Source organism: Myripristis murdjan, chromosome 5 (genome assembly GCF_902150065.1).
Source record: "Myripristis murdjan chromosome 5, fMyrMur1.1, whole genome shotgun sequence".
NCBI lineage: Eukaryota > Metazoa > Chordata > Actinopteri > Holocentriformes > Holocentridae > Myripristis > Myripristis murdjan.
Genome location: NC_043984.1, coordinates 36,479,547 through 36,504,228, shown reverse-complemented (window position 1 = coordinate 36,504,228; position 24,682 = coordinate 36,479,547). Strand labels below are relative to the sequence as shown.

At 41.1% G+C, this 24,682-nt stretch overlaps 1 protein-coding gene across 4 annotated transcripts; it reads right to left on the bottom strand.

Annotated features, from left to right (window-relative positions):
• Positions 1-228: 228 nt before the first annotated feature.
• On the bottom strand, positions 229-24,682 carry usp48 (ubiquitin specific peptidase 48). Of its 4 annotated transcripts, none has more exons than XM_030051741.1 (28): positions 24,308-24,682; positions 23,729-23,866; positions 22,562-22,682; positions 22,028-22,169; positions 21,149-21,276; positions 20,243-20,367; positions 18,706-18,814; positions 17,074-17,207; positions 16,378-16,463; positions 16,076-16,255; positions 15,327-15,464; positions 14,172-14,321; positions 12,715-12,915; positions 11,384-11,495; positions 10,785-10,927; positions 10,316-10,390; positions 9,391-9,515; positions 8,817-8,939; positions 7,737-7,798; positions 7,529-7,639; positions 5,906-6,036; positions 5,339-5,445; positions 4,983-5,090; positions 3,873-4,070; positions 2,875-3,000; positions 1,745-1,793; positions 1,625-1,651; positions 229-949 (listed from the first exon to the last, which is right to left on the bottom strand). In XM_030051741.1, the coding sequence occupies exons 2-28, from the start codon at positions 23,860-23,862 to the stop codon at positions 927-929; spliced, it is 3,168 nt and encodes a 1,055-aa protein (XP_029907601.1). In that variant the 5' UTR covers positions 23,863-23,866; positions 24,308-24,682; the 3' UTR covers positions 229-926. The 4 variants fall into 4 exon arrangements, with proteins under 4 accessions (XP_029907601.1, XP_029907599.1, XP_029907600.1 ...); XM_030051739.1 differs by having other exon boundaries at positions 4,956-5,090; positions 24,308-24,679; XM_030051740.1 differs by lacking the exon at positions 24,308-24,682 and having other exon boundaries at positions 4,956-5,090; positions 23,729-24,267.

The window sequence follows — 24,682 nt, the reverse complement described above, 5'->3', positions numbered from 1 at the left end:
AGGGCTCCCTGTAGTAGATCCAGTTTATTAAAATGTGCACATTAAATACTTTGTATGTGGCTGTTTGTGGCAGAGTAAACACACACAGAGGCCGTCATCCCGCCATGTGCCTGCAGAGCACGAAAACAAAGGCAGAATTATGTAATCACATCATTTAAATCACCACAAATATTACTAAATAAAGCTGGTAGTCTGTTCCACGTAATATCCATTAGAAGTGAAGACACAGTGATTTGAAAATATCTTTATTGTCCATATGAAATAAGAGTGAAAAGAATAGTACATAGCACTGCCTGCACTGTTTGTCACTTGTCATGGAAATGAGCCTGTACACAGCGTGGAGCTCTCTACCTCTAAACGCCACATGGAGGATATTTCTACAAGTTTGTTGCTGAGGTAATAAATGTTCAGACATGAAGAGCAGTTACATTTGTAGTACTTGATATTTGCTATTTCCTCGTGCATTTGTTTGATGTGTCGGAAGAAACTGCAGTGAGACCACAAGCTTGGACGTCACGGGAACGCAAAGGAGAAGAGAAGACAAAGTGTCTTTCATGTTTTAATGTGGTTATAAAAAAAGGAGTCTAAAACGGAGGGCAGAGTCAGGACGGGCCGAGCCGACCGAGGCCGAGCCGCCGAGCCTCCAACACCTCCTGCAGTCAGGCCGAGGAGCACGAGCACAAAGTCCTGGACAACGTACTGGGAAGTTTAAATATCAAAAGCCAGCAAATCTTTTATTTATTTTACAAGAAAAAGAAAAACAGCGGATTTTCAACATAGTCACAGTTTTATCAAAGAAAACCTACTCAAAACTTAAAAAAACAAATTAAAGCACTTATTTGTGTATGGACACTTGACAAATTCAAGCTTGTGTGATCTTCGCCCGACGTCCGTCCCGTTCAAGCAGAACTAAAGCAAAGTTTTCCTCAGTGCCTGAGAAGCCCAGTGCCTGTACACACACACACACACACACACACACACACACACACACACACACACACACATTCAACAGAATAAAGTAAAAACAGATTTAAAAAAAAAAAGGAATAAATATTTAAATTCATTTTACAGTGAGTTGGTTACCTTGTGGGATTAATAAAGTGTACTTAAACTTAAACTTAAACTTAAAAATCCCGTTTAAATCCAGTTTTCATATTAATTTTGTTCAAATTCTTTTTTTTTTTTTTTTTTTTAACAGCTGGAGTCTGAACTTCATTCAAACTTTAAAATGTTCAGCTTCGTCTGGAACAGACTTCCTCTCAACACAGTTTTGACGTCTCATAGTTTTTAAAATTAATCTCTAAAAGTCATTTTTGGCCCCACAAAATTCAGCCACTTTCAGCGATTCTGAGCAGATTTTTCTCCTGTTTCATACTTTCTTGGCGACAGTATTACATTTTTCAATGTTCAGATTATTTTCTACATTTTTGAAGCTTTAAATGTTTTTCAATTTTCATAATTTTATTATAATTCTTTTTTTTTTTTTTTTTTACAATGAGAGTCTATAGAAAACAAATTCAACCATGCTGTGTTTAAACGTTAACCACACCTTCATGTTTGAAGATACAAACTTCAATGAAAACAAAACAAGAAAACTCTTCAACGGAGAGAAAAGCACGCTCACCTTTAAATCCTTCTTCAGGCATTCTCACTGAGGAAGAAGAGGCAGATGGCTCAATATGAGAAACTGTTAATATCACAATTCTGTATTTAGGAAAGTCAGATGAGAGGCAGGTAAACTCACCCTGATACACGTCATCCATCGCTGCATAATCTGCTATGGGTTCATCAGCCTGCAGGGAAACAGGAAACACACTTTGGATCAGAGAAAAGCGGTGTGTGTGTTCACCTTCGGAGTCGATACGAGACACCAACCCTGACCAAAGAAATGGATAACTTACAACGCTCAGCATGCTAATCGACCAGGACACTCAGCTAGCACTGCATTAGTACACATCACTGATCCACAGTTAACATGGATGACAGGATCCTACAGCAGCTTTTTACGACACTGACCACAGTTTTCTTATTGCAAAGCTCAAGTATTATGGTTTTTCACCTTTAGCTACGTCTCTGGCGGATCACAGGGAGTGATGTTCAACGGCTGTTTTTCTGACAGCAAAAAGACAAAAAGATATCTTGTGGTGTTCCACAAGGGAGCTGCTTAGGCCCACTTTTATTTTCAATTTTCACACATGATCAACCATATGCTGTCAAAAATAATCCTCTTTGTTGGTGTTGGTTTCTGTGCTAAAAGTGTTATTTTGGGAGCTGTTTTGCTATGGAAGTGAACAGAGAGATATAAATCCAGTCTTGTGAATTAATAACGAGGAGATTTCTCCACCATGTTAACTAGACAACACAACACTACACCAAAGTAAAGTAAAGGGTCTGTTCTGCTTTGATGACAAAATAAGTTTCAGTTTCTCTGAGTGTTTACAGGTATCAGTTCAAGTTAATGTTTTCAGACCTTTAAGAAAATTTTTGTGTGAAATTTTACAGCTGATTTTTGGACAAATCATCTTTTTGTTTATTAACTAGATGACTGTATCAAGCTGTTACTATGCCAGGTTTCTTTAGGTCAAACAGCAAGCTGCTGCTGCTGGAATAAATCTACGAGTATGAGGTTTCTCTTGAGTTTCTTGCTGCAGGTCAGTATGACAGGGAAGTAGGACGTGATGGAGTCAAAGAGAGGTGCAGCAGGTTAGGGTTAGAGACTGATGACATTACAAAATGCTACTCTGACAAGAACATGACTCATTTTGACAATCCTGACAACAAAACAAAACAAAACAAATAGCAGAAAGCGCTCGCACACACACTTTAGGAAAGACAACATGTGACTTGGAGCTGGTTGGTGTGTGTGTGACGCACCTTGAGACAGATGATGCTCTCGGGAATCACGCCCAGGCTGCCCAGCGTGGCCGAGTCGTCTGTCAAACATTTTCCGTTGATGGAGAGGTTCTGGTCAAACGGAGCCACTGAGAAGGCGTGCATGATCTGCAGGACACAGTTAAAGCAACCCTGTGAATGCAGTATACACACACACACACACACACACACAACCTGCAGCACATGTGCCCTGCCAAGCTGATGTTTCATGAAAGCCAAATGATTGTTGGTGAAACGACATGCGTTTCTGTCAGCAGCCTCACAAACACAAGATATTGTTTAGGGTTTAACAGGCTGTATACTTGAACTGAAGAAGATATTTTGCATTCATATTCAATACCTTTAAATTTGACTATTTCAATTTTTTTTTCCAAATTAACAGCAAACACTGATGACGACAAAAGAAAAAACTTAATGAGCTGAGCTGGCCAATAAAACCATCTACCATTTAGGAAAAGGCTGGGATTTATTTTCAATGGATGTATGTTTGCGTGCCAAGACAATAAATCAACTTCACTTCTGGCTCTGAGTCTAGCAGCGTGTTGTTTAATTCTGCCTTCAGTGGTCAAGATGAACACACACGAGAAATGTTTCACACAGATGTTTAACCGTGACTTTTCTAGTTTTGCTGACTGATGTAATCCACATGTGTTGTAGGCTGGCTTTGCTTTACTGCCTTGCTGAGACAGCTGGTGGATGCTAGACTACTTTTTTTAAATGTAGAAAACTCAAACTTTACATGGAGAATTCTTAAACACGTACTGTGATTGTGAACATTTTTGTCCATATGACACAGTCTTAACACTAGTGCAGTATTGATCTGCTATGAGAACTAAGTAATCAATCAAACTCCACCATATTTATCCTATCAGAGCAGGGCAACAGTGTTTCTGATGAAAGGCCTCCAGATATCATCAACCCTCTGGTCAGTCGTGTCACTGCAGTCTGACCGTCTGAAGCTGCTGGACAAAGTGTTTCACCTGGATCTTCAGCTCCTTCAGGGTCTGGTTGGCGGAGACGATCAGTGCCTTCTCCCCTCTCAGCTTCCTGTGCCGGGTGCTCCTCCTGATCCCTCCTGGTTTGATCAGACTGGACGCAGGAAAAGAACCAGCTGCTCCTGCTGCTCCTGCTGCCGCGCTGCCGTCGCTCAGCTTCAGACGCTTCGCGGCGTCTTCTGACTGGAGGAGACAGAGTCACATGACTGTGAGGTGAGGCTTGCACTGGATTTAGGGTTTATCTTTGATAAATAAATTCAACAAAAAAAGTCAAGTGAAAAAAAAAAACACCAGTAAAAAAACAAATGAAAAAAAAAAAAATCTCAGTGTCATTGCAGTGTAGAAATGTAATAAAATGGGATGAAATATATTCTGTAGTGGAAAGCAAAACAGAGCCTCTGCTGGCTGTGAGAGGTGCAGGGACCGCAAACTGTGGACAAAGAGAGGCGCCACTCTTACTCACTGTAAAAAAAAAAAAAATTGAATTATGTTTTTTTTTTTTTTTTTTAATTTTTAGGCTACATGTTAGAACACACCACCAGGGCCTTCATTAGGTGAACCAACAGAAAAAAAACAAAAGAGGACAGACTATAATATCTACATGGTTTTTAGGAAAAATGAAGAACTCTGGACACTCTGTCACCCAAAGGGATGAACTTGGAGGACTAAGGTGTGTTCATTTAACTCCCATGATAACTGTGGACAGAAAATCCCCTGTAGTGATGTGTTTTCATCTTTCTTTTATGTTCCTGTGGTACCTGCCAGGCAATCAGTATTGATTAGAAAATCACTGAACAGATGGGCTGAAACATCATGTGTTTTAATATGTAGCCTATAATAAAATAATATAATTCTATTTTTTTTTTGTGGCACCTCTCTTTGTCTACATGGAAATATATTCTACCAATAAAAGTTTTTAACTTCCTCCTCCTAACACGACTACTAGTACACAGCTTATACTACTAGCACCACTATGGCAACAGCTATGACTCCTTCTTATACTAGATGAGCAGTTTGGACCACATTCTGTTTCTCCTCAGAAAAGCTCTAGCTGAGGGAGCTCAGTACCTTGGTGCTTTGTGGTGATGGAACTGCCTGGCTGAAGTCAGGGTCTTTCACTCCGTCCATCTTCGGGGGCTCTTCCCTCTCCTCCTCTGCCTCCGAGCTGCTGGCGTTTGGCTCCGGCCCGGCCTCCTTTATCATCTACACAGAGGAGAAAACATGCAGACGCAGAGCGGGGCTGTCAGTGGGCGTCATCTTGGACATTAAAGATGAGAGAAAATCACAGCGTTGTGGTACAGGGTTCCCTCTGTGGTGCCGGAAGAGGTGAACAGTCCGGTCTTCACTCCATCTGAGCTGAAAATCACCAGCTAATGCAATAAATGTGAAACCAGTTGGAAAATACACCCTGCTGTATTCTTGCAAAGTGACTGTGTGTGGTTTCTGTTTACCGTCTTGTCTTCGATGACTTTGCGGATGTAGATGGTGGCCTGGGTGTACTCCCTCAGGTCCCTCTGCTGCTGGAAGATGAAACCCTCTCGGCACTCCCAGCACAGCTCTGCACACAGGAACACACACACACACACACAGTTTGAGGCACAAACCCTGCAGTCCACATGTGTTCTTGTGGCCTGTTGTAAAATGGTGTGTTTGTGCAGACTGGGGCCTAAACAGTCTTGGAGTAGCATCACAGAGTTTCTGACACATTTCCAGTAGAGAGGATAACTAAAAAACAAAAAAAACAAAATTGCAATAAACTGTAGTATTGAATCGCAATACATATTGCATCACCAAGTGTCTTGACAGTATCAAATCAGAAGATAAGCATATCGTCCCAGCCCTAGTATATATACAATTTGATGTTTTCAAGCCATCTATTCTTTTTTTTTTAAATTTTAAATGCCCTGCTTTCATTCTCTTCAACCCACAAACCTTCAGTGATTTTTCAGGTACTGTGAGAGCCCTGATAAATCAGCAGGAGGAGGAGCAGGACGGTGCTGGGGTGTTCCCAGTCTTACCAGGCTGAGTGCTGTACTGGGGGGTGGAGCCGGTGGGCGTGGCCTGGCAGGAGCAGTGGATGGAGATTGGTTGGTCTACGATGAAGAGTCTGCTGATCACCTCCCATTCGCTGGGCCAGAGCAGAGCTATACTGTGCAGGGGCAAACACACCACATTACACACACTTCAGAGCCTCGCATGCATCGACTTTGGGTAAACTAACACCCCCGAGCCCATGAGAGAATTTTTATTTTTATGCATTTCAGGCATTCACCCGGGTGTTTCTCATTTATGTACAAACTGTGGCTACTAAACTCATAATTGTTGTCTCTATTGGTTGCTAACGCACAAACGTTGCAATTTTTCTTTACACATGCAGATAGAAAGAAGGTGAAGACCGGGGTTTGGGGCGTTTACATGGTAAAGTCAATCAGCATTACAAAGAGGAGCAGAGGTGACACAGTTTGCATAATGCAAGGTGCAACCACTCCCACTGTGTTTGTCCACTTGGCTGTCTGACATATCTCTCTGCAATCTGATTGGCCAGCGTGACAGATCGGCTCAGAGTCACGTCTCACCCTGCAGGAGCAGCAACTAAACTTTCAAACATGCTGGAAATAATCAGGACGCCCGAGACTGAATCAGGAGATCAGAACGTGACCTGCTGTGACTGGGGACGAGTGAATACTACTACTGTCACTGATACTATACAGTGATAATAAATTACACCAAAACATTAAAACAAGTACAGACAGAAGAACTGATATGGTCAGAGCTTATCAATACTATTGCCTTTAATAACTTTGCCCAGGTGCCTGTTTAATACCGGGTTTCAGGGTTTCCGCTACATGTAATTCATCGTGGCACACTGCCACGGCAAAATAAAAGCCGCCACACCTTCGGAATGATGATTTTTTTTTCTTTTTCCAGATGTTAAAACAATTTTAAATGGATATATACACACGTATATAGGCTATGTAGCCTTTATTTGCGCAAATATACTTATTATAATCAGTTTGAAATGATAATTTAAATATCATGAAATGTTACATTACACTGTAATAAACTTTCGTCATCACCTTCCTGTTTGATTACTACTGCTGTGCGCTCGTAGAGGGAGAGAAAAGGGCAAGAGAAACGTACCTGGGCAAGATTAAATTTAATCCATTTTTTTGGTCAAGCCTGTGAAAACGACACTAATGTTATCGTTAATGTTAACATTGTAGGGCCTCTAATTTCCGCGATCACGAAATTTGCTGAATAAAACGCAATCTATTTTTTAACGCGGAATATCACCGAATTTGACATAATTTGAATGAAATGCTGTTTTTGTGTGGAATATGGACGTATGTCTGGGGAAAATTACATGGAGGGAAGCAAATCTGGGTGGCACAACCCCTCCAGTGGTTTCACCTGCACCTGCACCACCAAGAAAAAACATTCCAACAACTGCACCGGCACCGTACAAGTCCAACAGGCAGAGAAACTTTCCAGGCTACAGCAGCGCACTGACATAGATTGTGTAACAAAGCGAAGAGTTGCCACTCCGCGCTATTTTCACTGGCTTACAGCAGCACACTGGCTTAGCTTGTCTATTCAGAGAAGAGGTATCACTTTGATAATCACAGACGAGCAGCACTCACTGTTGTGCGTCTCCGTTGACCAGGGAGTCGTAGGTGAACATGAAGCCGCCGTGGGGGCAGAGCAGCAGGCTGTTGCCCACGCTGGACACCGGAGACGATTTGGTCGGCCTCCTGGGAGACGCAGGGAGAGACGGGAGGGATCAGATCTGCCAGACGCACATCATTTATCGTGACACACAGCAACACAGCAGCTTTCACCGAAACGCACCTGATGAATTTCCTCCACTCGTCCACAAAGAACAGAGGGACGATGTAAAGTACGTCTGTGCTCTGGAGGGACAAAAACACACACACATTATCTTACTTACACATGTGTTAGAAACTAAACTTTAAGCCCACAGTGTATCAGCATATTTAACACATTTTAACTACATTTTCCTTTTGTAAATATTTTTTCTTTTGCTTTACTGCTCAGGATGCTCTGCTGCTCTCTCTTGTACAACCTATATCCACGCCGTATATTTTAAAAGCTTTAATTCTTACACTTACGTTTATACATCAGTATATCATTATCAGATTAATTGTGATATCTTGGTATGCAAAGAAAAGTGCCAAGTCCTTTTTGTGCCATAAAGCAAATCCATTTTGTGTAGTAAAGCAGATTTCCCACCAGATTTGGCTAGAATGTAAAGTAGAAGTCAGTAGATAATGTGAAGATAACTGACTGAAACTGATTAGTTTATTCAAATGTTTAATGTTAATGTACAGATTCAGCTGCCTTTACTTCCTGGAAAACAGAGCGTCTTTAATTTTGACCTTGTGCCGCTCCAGCTGCGACAGGTGAAAATGTCTAAAAATAAAATCTTAACAATTTTTTAGACAATCTCACTCCTCCACTCCATCCATCAAATTAAACCTGTGTTTCTCTCCCTGACTGATTTTCTACTCGTTTACATTTTTGAATAATCCTTTCCCGTCCTGCTCCATCATCCTGTTATAACAAGAAATACAGAAAATCAATGATTTTAAATTATTTACTTTATTTTCATTGTTGTATTATTATTTCATGTGATTCTTTAAAATCTCTTTTTACTATAAAGTGTCTCTGAGCACTACAGAGTTTACAAACAAAATGTATTATTGTCATTATTATTATTTCATGTGGTCTTTAAATATATTCTGGTGTTTTTTTTTTTTAAACTGTCAGTGTTCGCCAATCCATTTTTCTCTTATTATTTTCCCTTTTTTTCCAACACATTTGGACAATTTTGGTTTCATCTCAGCAGATGTGAGCAGATGTTTCTGAACCTCAGCAGACAGACCGGCAGTCTGGTGGCTGGGTGTCTACCTGAGGCCACTTGGTGAGCGTCGGCCGGTTTTTCTCCTGGAAGAGGTTGAGCAGCTGGTTCTTCTGGTCCAAGGCCATCATCTTACTGATCGCCTCGTTGTCCTTCTCCTCCTGCTCCAACATCTGCACAGACCAGGGAAAACCTCACTTTAAAAAAGCTCCTATCAAGATATCAAGCTAATATTAAACTACTACTCCCTCTGGATGCTGTGGACACTCATGTTTAAAAGCCTTATAAATTTAGATGTGACAAATTTTAAATTTTTCCAGAAACCGCTAAAACCACTGCTTACAGAGCAAACACCTTCATGTAATCACAAGGTTGTATTCAATACCATTTGTAAAGTGGTGAGTTTTAATTTAGCTCAATTTTGATGCCATTCAAACGGTTTCAGTGACGGTTTCTACAGAAAAGTTAAGGAAATGAATGTAGGAAAACAGATGTCGGAGTTCTTTTAATGCTCACGTGTGTATTCAGCTTAATGTGTGTGTGTTAACTGTAATGTCAGATCTTGTTCATGCAGTGTGTCTGTTATTTCTTCCCGTTGTTAAGCGGCGCGGTGCCTCCACTCACCAGGCACTGTGGACACGGCTCCTGGTTTTGGGTGAACTCAGGCGCTTTGGGGAAATAAACCCTCAGCTTGGTCCAAACCTCCGACGACACCAACTTCCTCTCAGCCTCCAGGATGCTCAACCCGCCTGCAGGCACACACACACACACACACATGCACACACACAAAACAACACAATCATCACATAGGACCTGGACGCTCTCAATGTCTTCAGATTAAAGTGTGTGTAAGAGTGAGTGAGTGTGTGAGAGGAAGAGACTGACAATAAAGTATGACACAATCCTGAGAGAATAATCACTAACACCTGGCTTCTTCTTTTTAAAGTCATAATAAAATTTAAAAATGGCTTTTCTACCTTGTAAGCTAATTTCCAATACAATATTATACACCTTTCTTAACCGATAAATGCAAAATATGTACAATTTTCTTGTATTATTTTGCTCTCCCTAACTGATAATCCGTGGATTTACACTTTTGAACGACTCGTCTCTGCGTTAAGCCCTGCACCAACAACCTGTCGCATCAAGAAATACATCAAATTAAGGAAGTAAGAGGCTCTCTTTGTTGTGACTTTAAAGAAGTCTAGCTCACACACAGTCTTTACAGTTTGTCTGTTCCCAAACTGTGGCCGCCAATGTGTTTAAGCAGCCGGTTTAGTCCCATGTGACAACACACAGCGTGTTTGAGAGGCCAACAAAACATTTAGAAAAAATTTAGTAGTAGTAGCAGTAGTATTAAAACAGAAAATCTGCTCTTGTCTCTTCGCTGGCTGTTCAACACACACTGGGCTCCTGGTGACTTGTCGTCTGTGGAAAATGCACATCAAATGGCTGCTGAAACGTCTGCTTGCAGGTTAACTTTATTTGGCCAGGCAGCACTCGGCAGGTGAACCAAACAGTAAAATCTGGGACAGTGATGTGTGAGCACCGTGACTGCAGAGGATGTCCTCGTTGAACGTCTTCATCTCCTCCTCGGTGCCCTCCGGCAGCTCCGAGCCAAACTCTGCAATGACACAATTAATTAACCGGAAGATGAAGATTCACAGCTTTTTCAACACCGTGTTACACAACATCAAGTGAATCTTCACATTTTGTATTTGCACTTTTACATGTACTGACTGCACTGCTGCATGTAGAACAGAACTGGCAGTTAGACGTAATCACAGTCATACAAATATAATATTTCACACACAGCTGACTGAAGAATCCATATATGTGCTTATGTTTAATAATAAATTCCTGGGTATCAAATCGGTGCATAGATTCACGTACTCACTGATACCTGACCCAGCATTTCAGGCTGTATCAGAAGCATTTCCGATAATGGTATCATATCAGAACAAATCTGACTGCAGTGCAACAACATACAAGTGCATGGATGAAACGGGGTGAGAAACCTTTGCTGCTGGCGGTGTGTGGTCCCTGTCCGTTGGTCTGGCCGTTGCTGTGTTTGGTTTCGTGTTCGTCCTCCTCCAGCTGCTCCAGAGCCAGCTGCCTCCAGCTGCGCAGAGACGCCTTGCCCACCCAGAAGCCCCCATCGCTGACACACACACACACACACACACACACACACACACACACACACACACACAAAGTCAGATAAATCTATACTAATAGTGCGAACACACAGCGATGCACATTGTTATATTTTCTGTCCATATTGTTGCTACAGAGTGAAAACCAGGCATCTGTTATCAGTATCAAGCCTTGACCTCTTGACCTTGCCTCTGGCTTTCACCAAGCCAGAGGCAACACAGGATCATTCAACAAGCTCAAACATGACAATCATCAAAAAAACAAATACATCTGATAGCTTGTCCAGTGTGTCACTGCTTGCGGCGGCAACAAGACAATTTGTCCACAGGAATCATCCTTTTTCATCAGACCTGACCTCAACTTGGACACACAGCATGGCAACACATGAACTTGCCACTGTGTGTGTGTGTGTGTGTGTGTATGTGTGTGTGTGTGTGTGTGTGTGTGTGTGTGTGTGTACCTGAGTGGGCGTTTAAGAAGGGTGGTCACTTCCCTGTAGTCCTCGTTGAGCTGGTTCTTCAGCCGCAGCACCCTGCAGCGCTGACCCACACACTCATTACAAAGAGACGAGCCTGGACACACACACACACACACACACACACACACACACACACACACACACACACACACACACACACACACACACCATGTTGGCATGTACATTATTCCCCCATTATAAATATCTAACCCACGGCATGTATAAAAACAAAAACTAAAATTCATTGAGTTGGGAGCTCTGTGTGTCAACGGGCAAGAAGGGAAGAGACATCCACAAATATTCTGATTCATGGCAGCAGCAGTAACAGTGCACAGCAGTATATCTGATTCAAAATGCTTATTGTCCATCAAGGCAGTCACAGTTACCATTTCATATAGAGAATTTATTCACAACTAACAAAACGTTGTAACAAAAACGAAATAAAAGGCCTATTAATAACACAAAGGCGTCAACCATCGAATGTGGCAGAAAACAGTGACGTGTGCAGCACATGAGAGGTAAAAATGTTGCAAATAAAACTGCAGCAAGCAGAAATCACATTTACAAAAACACAATTAACATGCCAATTTTTTTTTTTTTTTTTTTATGTTAGACAGACCTGTAGTCCAGTCATTTTATGAAAAAAACCTAGGACAAATTGCAAGAGAAGCGAACTCTGATTTTGTATCCTCAGTTTGTCCTGAGTGAGGGGAAAAAAATCCCAAGGAATCCCATTGGTGGAAAGTTTTGAAAATCACCTCTATATGACCATATAATACCAAAAAACACCCTTTTTAACACACAGGGGAAAGGGGTAACCTTGAATTAAAAGGTTACTATATAACAGTGAATTAAAAGGTTACTTTATATATAATAACCTTTTAATTCACTGTTTTAATATCTGTTCTGACATTTATTCCTCATATTCCTTATTAGCGCATATCAAATCAGATAATGTGTGATATGCATGTGTAAACAGAATAATTCAAAGAACTTGTAATTGACTTTTTTTCTTGTCTTTGTGTGTGTAATCAACTTGTGAATTTTTATAGTGATATCTGAAAGTCAAATGTTGAACCCCTTTCCCCTGTGTGTTAAAAAGGGTGATTTTCGTGATTTTACATGATTTTCAAAACTTCCCGCCAATGGGATTCCTTGGTACTTTTTTCCCTCAGTCAGGACATACTGAGGATAAATCAGTTGAGTTTGCTTCTCTTGCAATTTGTCCTAGGTTGACCCCAATTTTGGCCTAAAATTACTGGACTACTGGGCTGTCCTGAGTTTGAGGCTCTGACAGTCTGTCTCAGTCTTACCGTCCAGTCTGGGTCCTCCGCCGTAGCGCTGGTAGAGCAGCTGGGCGGCTCGCAGGGAGACCCTCTTGGCCTCTCCCACCTTGTCGGGGTGCAGTTTGCCGTGGGAACACAGGAAGAGCGAGTTGTCGATCTCCTTCGTGGCGATGGAATCGTCCAGCCACTTTTTCAGCCACTCGAGGGGGATGAACTCATAGAGCTGGCCTGAGGGGGAGAGCAGAGGGACACATCAAACATGAAGAGAGAGAGACAGAAAACAACCATGACTGCAAGTATCAGGGCGGTTTCGAGCCCCGTGTCCGTTTGCTGTGGCCTGAATCAGGGGGCAAACAGCAAAATTTAAAAATGAGCCTCCAACCTGCACACTATGTACTTTCCCATTCCTAATACAAAAGAAAATGGAAATATAAATGCAGTTTTTGATTTGTGAATCCGGATACACACAATTTACTGTGTTGCCTCCATGACAAATTTTAGTCATATCTCTGTAATGTGTATCTCTGGTGACACACGTCTTTACTTCTGTTTCAGGACCGCACGCTCTCCAGAGGTTTTAGAGAATTCATGAAGGTTAAATCATGTTTTTCTTAAATCAGAGAAAAAATATAACTTGGGAAGTAGCCTAACAGCAGTGCCACTGACATACCAACAACAAATATTATTACACAACTTTGCTGAGTTAGGCTATTTTGGCTGGCCAATAAACACATTCTAAGGTCTGACATTTCTATTTAACTGATTGCTGTTTCACATTGATATTTATTATAATTAACATATTAATATTACACTGCGGTCAAACAGTTTACACAACTGTGTTGATTTCTAATCAGAATCATAAATCAGTACCATCTTGTACCAGAGAGTCTCTACCTCTTGGTTACTGCACACACTCATGTCAGCCTAACTGTTTTCTGATAGAATCATAGAAATTCATTTTAACAAGGAATAAAATCATTCAAAAAATAAATCTTAAAGGTAAGCAGCTGTATAACAAGAGGGAGGTAATGCACAGCGAGCTGGTCATAATTTCAAATAAGATCCTTGACAGTGATTGGGGTCTTCGTTCACCCTGTCGAGGCTTATTTATGAGAATGACAGGCTCCTTTACACACCAAGTACATGTACAGTGTATAAAAACACATTTACAGCAGATACTGTATGAAATCAATTGTGTTAAAACTAAATGTCACTGTTCAAAGACTGGAGGACAAATGTACAATGACACTAAATCATGTGTTATTTGGAAGTTTTTTTGTTTTTTTTTCCCAAATCTGAAATGATCCAGAGTCTGCTCAAAGGTGATTTGGTGTAGTAGCAACATTTCTCCAGACAGGGGAGCTGTGGTGACAAAATCTACCATTACACTGACTTGTCTCTATAATTCCCATGATACACTGCTGTCACTGTTTTGTAATGTTTCTGCTAAGTGGACTGGGGTGTCAGGGAGTGTTTTTACCGACCGTCTTTGGCGGGTAAAAGCTCGTAGAGCTCCTTCACCTCCTCGTGCTTGGCTTTGCCCTTGTCCACGCTCTGTTTCCTCATGTCGGCCATCTCGCTGCACCACTCCTCAAACTTGTGGTTGTCTCGGTCCACCAGCTTCTGCAAGAAGGCTGGGAGAGGAGAGGCCGAGGCACAGAGGAGAGCGTCAAACAACCGGCAAAATACTGGGACTGAGTTTGATTTGACTGTTAGAGTGTCACTAGAGGAGTTGTCACAAAATTTGTTTCCTCTTAAATTAAAAATGTGTTTTCACAGTGTAAAAAAAGTTTACTTGACTTATTTATTAATATTATTTTTCTCTCACAGACTTCTCAAACAATAACATTTAAAAGAAAAATGCACTGAACAGTTGTCACATTTATTTGTGATCTTGGTACCTCAAACAATGAGCATCAATTCAACTCTACGAGCGGTACAGCTATATGTTGAGGGTGGGAAAAAATATCACCTAAGTATTGCAATTAGAGCATTTTGTCAAACTGGACCTCACTGTATAAAATGACCTCTAGTGACCTCTAGGAAAATCACAGCCTCATTAAACTTTATAGACACAAACTAGAGGAGGATTCAAAAACAAACACTGGAATAAATCATAATATTGAATCTCAATACTTGTAGAATCGTGATGCAAATCAAATTGGCACCCAAGTATCGTGACAGTAAATGAAGCAAGTTTTTCACAAAGCACAGTTACATACAAAATCAGTGCAAAGACGTGAATGCATGCAGATTCATGCCGGGTGATGCAAATAACACAAATTTCCATGCTGTTAATAACATGTTTTCACATGAGGTTCAATTTTTCAAATCAAACTCAACTTCATCTCGAATCTGCGAGGCGGAAACTTGCCTCACACCGTAAGACAGTGACTGGTCTGTTCTGATCAGTAAAACATTTTGTGAAGTAACTGCATTTTCTATGTCCGTTTGTTATTATCATGTTGTTTTTTGAAGAATGCTCAATCATCTCTGTCGCTACACTTAAAATTTCAAATAGTTGTGAACCCACAGTCATGTCATATATCCTATCATTATCAAGATATTTGGCATAAATATGGAGGTGTGAAATGCTGTGAGGAGTGTTTGAGGATGATGTGAAGTCTGAAGCGGCTCACCTGGCACCTCGACTTTGGTCCTGGAGGAGTCGGAGCTCTCCTCCTGCTGGACTTTGTACACCAACATGTAGGCGTTCCTGGAGCAGTGGTAGCCTTTACTGCACTTGGGCTTTCGCGTCTGGGACTTCACCGTCTCAGCTGAGCAACAAGAGCGAGAAAAAGCTTCAGCAAAATGTGGCTGACGCTGCAGCACAGGACTTCTTCACTTAGAAATCTTTATTTACACAAAATACTTTTGACATTTTCAGAATTCATTTCTACATTTCCTCAATGCCTTCATGCGTCAACTGGCTCTCAATATCAGGCATTCTGACAGTGGCTAAACATTATTCCTACAGATAATACCTCAGTTTGACATCTGTACAGGTTTGCAATAAGCCAAATAATTGAATTAAAAAAATTGTAAGTTGACCATTTTACTATAAAACCAATAAAAAAACACTGGTACAACTGTCAAATTTCCAAAAGAACACACAGTGGCTAATAAACACTGTGAAACTAAACAACAAAAATGACACCAGGAAAATGACTGTTGAGCAACATTAAGTCCAATTGTGTTTATCTGCCCTGATAACTGCATTCAAAACACTTGATTTTAGGAGTTTTTCACACCCAATGATATGCCGACCATTACTCTACACGTTAACAAATATGATAATAATAATAATAATAATAATAATAATAATAATAATGATAATGATAATAGAAATAGAGCTGAAATGTCTGCAGATGAAGCTCCTGCCACTCACCGATGTCCTCCTCGATGCCCAGCTGCAGCTTCTTGCCCTCCATCTTCTCGATCTCCTCGTCGTTGAACTTGTACCAGTCGCTGGTGCAGGCGTCCTTCACATGGGCGATGTAGTGGCCTGAGTAGGCGCTGACGCCGCGGTGGATCAGCACCGCACTCAGCTCATACACACACTTCTGGTCTGGAGAGGCAGTCAGCCCAAACACAACCACACAAAAACAGATTTACTTTCAATGGAGTCACATCAACAAAACAGAAGGGGTGGAAGCCACAAAAATTAGACGATAAAAAGTATGTGCATACCTGGTTTTCCATCCAGGAAAGGTCCCATGTCTAGCTGCTCCGGGAAACTGATGAAGGTGTTAAGCTTCTTCTTGTGTCCCGATTGTCTACAGAAAAATAGACAAATTGAAATTAATTTTTCAAAATGGGTCAGAGAGGGATATAAAATTGTCACACAGGCAGTAAATCTGCAGTGCATGTATGGCACAGGGTTGTGTGAGAAGACAACAGAATACAGTGAGCATTTGTTTTTGGATTATGTGGGATGGTGCCTTCAGTTTTTGGACCCAGCACAGTGCTGTGAAACTTTTTCTCTGAGTTTGTGTGATAAAGGTAAGTTAACATCTACAAGTTAGGAAACATGACAGGGTGATTAAAAGCTAGAGTCATTTCCTGTATCCTGGTAGATTAATTTTTTAAAATACAGACACTTCATGAGCTATTTCTGTGTAAAAGGGCTGCACACACCTCACGTAAAAAGATATAAATAGAAGACTGGTCTATTTTTATGTTTCTAGAGCAGATCACTGCGGTGCATACACACCACCTACACACTGCTGTCATGCCTGGTGGAGCCTGGTTCACTGATTATTATAGTGGAAGAGTCGTGTTGCAGCATCCGCTCCACATACGTTACGTGTTCAGTGCAGCCACTGAAACCATAAAGTCTGTCTGATTCCTAACCATCAGAAGGGCTCTGATGTGGCAGCGGCTCACCTGTCAAAGACGAAGCGCATGAGCTGCAGGTTGAGGGTGGGCGGGAGGCTGTGCAGTCTTATCCTGCGGGTGGCGCTCTGCTTGCTCTGACAGCTCTCACAGAAGTAGCGGTTGTCCCCGTCCAGCTTCTCCTCCTGCGAGGTGGAGGAGGACCAAGAGTTAACAGAGTGTCAGAAAGACGCTGAGTATTAAGCATTTTTTCATTTACTTGAATTTTGGCACAAAAAACCCTTGATATACAAAGTGACAACTGGTATTGGCCCAACAATATTTTGTATTGCTGGTGTTCAGTTGTGCAATTGACCTATTATCTAGAATGTCACTTAATACTACTATTAAAATGGCAATAAATTAAAATATGGTATTTTGTTTAAAAAAAAAAAAAAACAGCCTGTCTGAGAAAGTTACACTGTTTTATAATGGCATCTGTACTACTTGTACTGCTAAATGTACATTGTATCGGCCATGTTGACCTCAAAGAACGATATCAGTGCATCCGGGACTCGAACTTGACAGCTGCTCGTACTGATAAGTGCTTTACATTTTCTGTGTGAAAGTTTAGACAGGACGAGACCAACTGACTTTATCAGAAGGCACCGTGTTAAAAGGACTATTTCAAAGTTTTGGGCAAAATCCCCAGTTTCCAACTTCCCCAGACTGAGACCAGATGTTGGACATCATTTTCTCCACTGGACGTCCAGTGGCTCAGTTCCTATGGGTAGCACTTTGTGTTAGCTTAGCATAAAGACTTGAAGTCTATGGGAGTTGTTAGCCTGGCTGTGTCATAGTGAAAAAATAAACCTTACAGCCACTCTTAAGCTGTCTTATTTATTTCTTCTGTACATGCATTTTATGTATTTATTTACTTATGTATTTCAAATCCACATGATCCACTGTGTACATCAGACAGCTTCAGAGCTGCTGGAAGGTTTATTTGGTCACTTTGACAGAGCCAGGCTAACAACTCCCATAGACTTCAAGTCTTTATGCTAAGCTAACACGCAATGCTACCCATAGGAATTGAACTGGACGTCCAGAGGTGAAAATGGTGTCCAACATCTGGTCTCAGTCTGGGGAAGTCGGGAAAAAAAGGCGTATTTTGCCCAAAATGTTGCAGTATTTTTATTTTCAGCCATGAGGATTTCTTTTTTTAATACATAAGAAAACAACTCACTATTTACCAGGGTGCCTAAATGCTCATAGTGACAGAATTGTGTGTGTGTGTGTGTGTGTGTGTGTGTGTGTTGTGATATGTACAGCTCAGTCTGTTGAATATAAACTACACTGTGACCCTGCACTGACTTTGTGCTCCTGTTGTTCCAGCCAGCTGTCAACACATCCCACCAGAGTCACCAACACTGATCCCTGTACTGTTTGTCTGCCATGTTTATTAGTTCTATGATGTTTGTAACTCTGGAATATCTGAATAACGATAAAAATAATTACACAAAAAGACCGACCCCTGTACAGCTGTTGTGATGGTAAATCAAGTGTTTCTGGTGAGCAGAACATGACTTCGTTGTGTAATGGCAATAAAGGTTATTTGATGATGTTTACATGTGCAAAAACAACCTGAACATTCCCAGTAGCCTGACAGAAATGCATTAGTTGTAGCATGGAGACGAGAGTTACCTTGAGGAACTCGGTGACGCACTCGGTGAGGTTCTTGTGGCCCTGGATGTTGAGCTCCAGCTCGTAGAACCGGGACAGGAGCGGAGACGCCCGACCGCACTGGTTACAGCTGCAAAACCAAGACCCAGACGTTTCACCACAGCACTGCACCTCCACTTCTGTTATGGTAATTTAAACATCTACAGCAAGTCAAGGATCATTCACAAGTGCAAACCAAGAGAATCTCAGTTTGGGAGAGAAACACACTTTTATTTTGAAGGGACAGGTGGCTGAGAGAGGATGTTTAAAGATGTTTGAAGGTTTTATTGGTTGAAATTTTAATTTAAAGCCACTACAGCAGGATGATGTCACTGTTTAAGATGCTCTGTTTTATAGGAAGTTCAAGTCATGTGAGGTTCATGCAGACTTCAAATTTATATTTATATCTCATATTATATTTCATATATTTTATATTTCATATTTATATTTCAAAGGCTGGCTCTGTTTTTATGCAACTGGCCCCTGGTTATGTTCTTTAATCAGTTCCAAATTACAAAATACTTTGAAGGTAACTGTAATGATCTGTTAATCCCCAAGTAGAATAAAACTTCTCATTTGGTCCCCCAAGCACCTGCCCAATGAAATCACACACTTGTTACCCACAATCTCTATTTTCCATTTCCATTCTCCATTTTTGTCAATATGGTGGATTGAAAACACTGACAAACTTCTAAAAATTATACAGGAAAATATCGGAAACAGTCTGGTCAGATTTGCAATGACTAAGCATTTATCAGCGCAACGTCATGTTAAAGTTCACTAATGCAATGCCTTTCCACAGCTGTCCTGGTTCTGTGTCTCTAGCAAATTACATAAAAACGGTTCAGAAAAGATCAGTAAGGAGTCAAATTTGACAAAACCCTGCATGGCACTTTTTGTCAGGACCCACTGCTGATAAAAAAAATCATGTCAAGCACATTAATGCCTCGTGCACCGCCCCGTAACTCTGATAACAATCCATATCACGGCTTCAACAAAAACATAACCTTTACGTTCACAAAGCCTCATGAAAACACCCAGCGCCAAGCTCGATCTGTTAGCTCTGACAATAACAAGGTTTCCATTTGGCTCGTGAATGTAAAATAAAAAGACCATTAAATCTATTTTCACCTCTGACTGGCAGCACTTCTGATAAATCGCCACACAGCCGGACAGCATGACTTTATAAAAAATACCCCTATGAAGACAGAACAACACATCTCTCGGAGCAACCGCAGAGCTTTCCCTCTGCAAAACTAAACTATTTCTATATTTCCAATTATTGCGTTCTCTGAAATTGTGAAACTGAAGCTCTGACACGATCTCAGAGTACCTTGCAAAGCGTCCAACAGCTTGAGAACTCGATGTCCTCTGACTACAGCACCGTTACCCAATTTTTATTTGACGGGCTAACTTATGGACGTCTCACTTTTGCGAGTCGAAGCCTGGCGCCTCCTTTGAGTTAGTTTCTAGTTCAGGTTGTAATACTGAGGCTGGCAGGGAGAGCAGGAGGTCTTACACAGTAACGTAGGAGAACTGTCCACAGAACTGCTGCTGGATGACATTCTGCAGGCTCGGGCTCTTCTGTTTGGACAGCGTTTCCTCCAGCAGAGACAGAAAGAGCTTGGAAAACTCCTGAGCGTCCTGGAAACAAAAGAGGACAGAGTGAACTGAAGTGCCATCTATAGAGGGAAAAAACTATGTGTAACTAGGGCTGTGCCAAATGGCATATAATTACACTTATTTTACCTTAGGATAACTCATTTATATAAACATTTGATTTGATAAACTGTTAGTTTCACACACACCTCATAGTGTGTGTGTGTTACCTGTCTGTTTCACTGCTTTAAAAGGAATACTCCAATATTTTAGGCAAAATCTTTTTTTTTTTTTGGATTTACCCAGACAAGATGTTGGGTACCATTTTCACTTTTGTATGTCCGGTGGTTCAGTTCCTATGTTAGTGTTAGCTTAGCATAAACACTTGAGGTCTATGGGAGTCATTAGCCTGGCTCCATCCAAGTGAAAAAATTAACCTTCCAGCAGCTCTGAAGCTGTGTGATTTACACAGTGGATCATGTGGATTTGAAACAGATGTCGTGGAATTAAAAAAAAAACAAAAACAAAAACAAAGCAGAGTGGTTTGAGGAGAACTTAATTAGTGGTGGATCTTCCTCTACCTTCAGCAGTGTCCGGATCACTGCGATAGATGTAAGTATACCTGTGTGCAGAGGTTACAAATGCACCATCTTACTTCCTTGACTGCCCCTGATGAAGGTCTGAGACTAAAAGCTCAGCACGACTGAGACAATTAAATACTTTGGAGTATTCCTTCAAGTCCTTAAATTCATAGTCTAGGAAGTGTTGTAATAAAATTGAAATCATGTTCTTGTTCATACGTGTCAAGTTTCATTTGGAGATTTACCTGCTGCTGTCCCGTGTCCAGCCCCAAAGCTTTGACCAGCCCTGACGGGTCGATGTACCTTCTGTTGCTGTTCTGCAGGAGCGCAAACAGGTACTGCAGGTGCTCACAGATGGACTGAGGTTCGTAGTCTGTAAACACAGAAAACAAACTTAAACACAGTTTGGAATTACCCATTTATGTCTACAAGTTGTCTGGAGGCTTCACGCTGGTCAAAGTGACATTTAACTTTGATGCATCTTAAAAAGCAAATGCATCTGTGGGACTTGATCAACAGTTGACTGAACAGGGATGGGGTGGGGACACTTTTCAGCACCACTTTCTTAAGTCATATCACTTTGAAAACATTTTCCCCCAACTGAATAAATCTGAAACCGAAAATCAAACCAGGAAAAAAAATCTAGTATGTAGAACAACTCCCTGGGTGGGAGCTCTTTTTACTTTTTGAGTGATTTTCCTCCTCCAGACTCAGTAATTCCAGTTGAGAAGCCTGACATTTCAACGGAGCAAACACAGTTTTCTGCAATGTTGAGCTTTGCAGTAGGAATAATTTCACTGTTATTTTAAACTTCATTAAGTGATTATTGTATAAGATTGTTCATTGTTCATTATCATTCACAGTACTGCAACTATTACTTTATTCATGTTATTCTTATTTTTATTCAGATATGAAGCTTAAGTTATTCATGGCCCCTTTGCCTAAGGACAAGGTATTTCTTGTGTACCGTTACGGGTTAGTAATTTTAGTTCCTACCAATCAGAGCCAAGTTCTGCTGATACCAGAAGTTTGTATCGGCGCCGATTAATCACCCAAACCAATTAATTGGTTGATCTCTATAAGTACCAACAGAGAGGGTCTGCAGTGTTAGTAATTTTCTTTACCGGAGTCGACATTGTGCTCCTGTGCTCGGGAGTTCTGGCACAGGTAGAGGCTCCTGCGCAGCTCCAGGTTGTGGAACCACACCTGCAGGAATGTGTTGACGTAACATGTGGCACCCAAATTGGTCAGGCCAACAAAAGTGTTCTGAGAGAGAGAGAGCGACAAGACAAACAATTAGCTGATCGATCAAATTAATCAACTTTGAATATTCATTAAAGTAAAAATCCTTAATTTTCTCTGTTCATAACATTATAAAACTAAAACTTTGGGCTTTTTTTTAGACTAAGAAAGCAATCTGAGGACATCACTTTGGGCTTTGCCAACTTCCCGTGAGCATTTGTCGTTATTACTTAATGGACTAAATGATTAATCTAAATAAATAATCAATAGATTACCACTCATCATTTTAAAAAGTCACAGCACTAAAAACAACCATCTACTGGTTTAATAAGTTCAAGAGTCCAGATTACAGATCGGTGTTCAATTAAAAAATAGTAATAACAATCTGAAGTGTGTACAACAGATGAAAAAATTACCTTGTCTCGTCGTTCTGAATTTGGGTCATCGATATTGTGGAACGCATTCTCATCAATTTCTCCCAGCCATGCCTGTTCACCGATACCGACAAGACAGTTGGGGTTCCCTTTGCAATTCCTCCTGAGAAAGACAAGGTCATTGTCTTTGTGTCTCTGTTCCCTGCATCACTACAGTTTTAAAGTGATGTATGTGCAATTCTCTCTTGTATGGAGTGTCACACCAAATGCCATTAAAAACCTGTCAGATTAATGATGCTTACTTTATAGCCACACACCCTTTAAACGATTGCTTAAAGTCTGTGAATCGTCCGCCTATTCCGCCAATATATCATTGAGAGCAACATCTTATTAAATATAATCTCAATATTTAGAAGTGATTCACACTAATGTCTACAGCCCATAACTGTTCAGCCTATTTCAGGTTGAGGATCACTGCGGAAACAATCTATAAAAGCTGAATCTTGTACAAATATATGCTGTTTGGTGCACTTAATGCATGCCGAATTAATAGGTGCATGATGCTGATAGGTATAACATATTTAAAGATGTTATGCATGTCATGTGCATTCTGCGATAAGCAAGTAAACACAGTTTTTTCCCAACTTCTGAATGGGATTTTGTCACACTGCTCTGTAATAAGCCACATACCCTTTCAATGATTGCTTATACCTTTTGTGAATCATTAGGCTCTCAGCAAATACATCACTAGGAAAGCAGCATCTTATTACATATGATCTCAATATGTAGAACTGCTTCACACTGATGCCTACCGCCCTTAAATGTTTAGCCTAGTTTGGGTTGAAGATCACTTCTGGAATAATCTATGAGAGCTGAAATCTTGTGCAAACACATGATGTTTAGTGGAATCAATGCACGCCGAATTAACCAGCGGATCATGTCAGTGACTGTCATGGGTACAGAGATGCTCTACAAGTTATGTGCGTTTTGCGATAAGCGAGTAAACACTTTATTTTCTGACTTTTGAATGGGGGTTCGTCACACCGCTTCCTCCACATCGAGCTACCAAGCCTCCACTTTAGCCTCTGTTGCTGCAGACAAGTTATTCAAGGAGTGGGTTAACGTTAGCTGCCAGCACACAGCCAGCACATCTTGGTGGTGGTGTTACTGTGGAATAGAGGGATGTTGTTAAGAAATATGCGGCGTTACCTGCAAGCTCCTCTCTTGCAGGCCGGCACGTTGACGCGGTATGCTAGCTCAATGTGTTCCCGGCGGATTTCCTCCGGTTTCACCATTTCCACCCAGCGCCAAGCCGCTTTCTCCAGCTGTAAACGGGGCGCCATGATCCTAAGAACCACAGTGTAAATATATGGGAAGATGCGCAAGAAAAGGTCGGGATGCTGCGGCCTAGCAGACCTGTTATCACCGAGGCTAACCGGCTAACGGAGCCGAATGAACTCCAGTGTGTCAGGGTCTGCATACGTATGTAACGTTAGAGCTAACTTTAGCTAATGCCGGCTTTCTATTTGCCTGGTTATCTTATCCACCTTCAGCAATAAATACCAACACACAAAGCACTGAAACACAAGGAATGCGGATAAATAACTTTTGCATGTTGACGCCATAACTGATAACTACCCCATCACTCCCGTTAGCTAGCTAGCTAACTAGCAATGTAGCTTGACCCGGCGAGCTAAACTCTGCTAGCATAGCAAGCCGTTTTCCTTCCTTGCATTTAGCTAGCACTAATTAACGACTTTATTTGGTCAAAGTGAAGTATTTCCGCACCTTGTATGCGTGCAGCTGCTTCAGGAAATAAAAATGTATATATTTTCACATTTTATTAATGGTTTATTTTAGATTTAGCGCCCTTGCGTCAGTTTATAAATAAATTATTTCCTCGTTCAAAAGCAACACGACGTCAAGTGGTGACGTCGGCGACGTCCCCTTTGTTGTTGTGACTGGAATGGAAGGGATGCTGCCTTCCTGACCTGTCGGAATAAACGAGGCTTCGTGGTGAGTGAAGAAGAGCCGAGCAAACAAGGCTTTACTGAGAAGAGCAACGACAATAACAAAAAATCAATAAAACTTGTTCCCACGTTTTAGATAACTCGATTGTCTCTTTAATTTAACTTTGTGGTTCCCATATTTTAGTTAATTCAT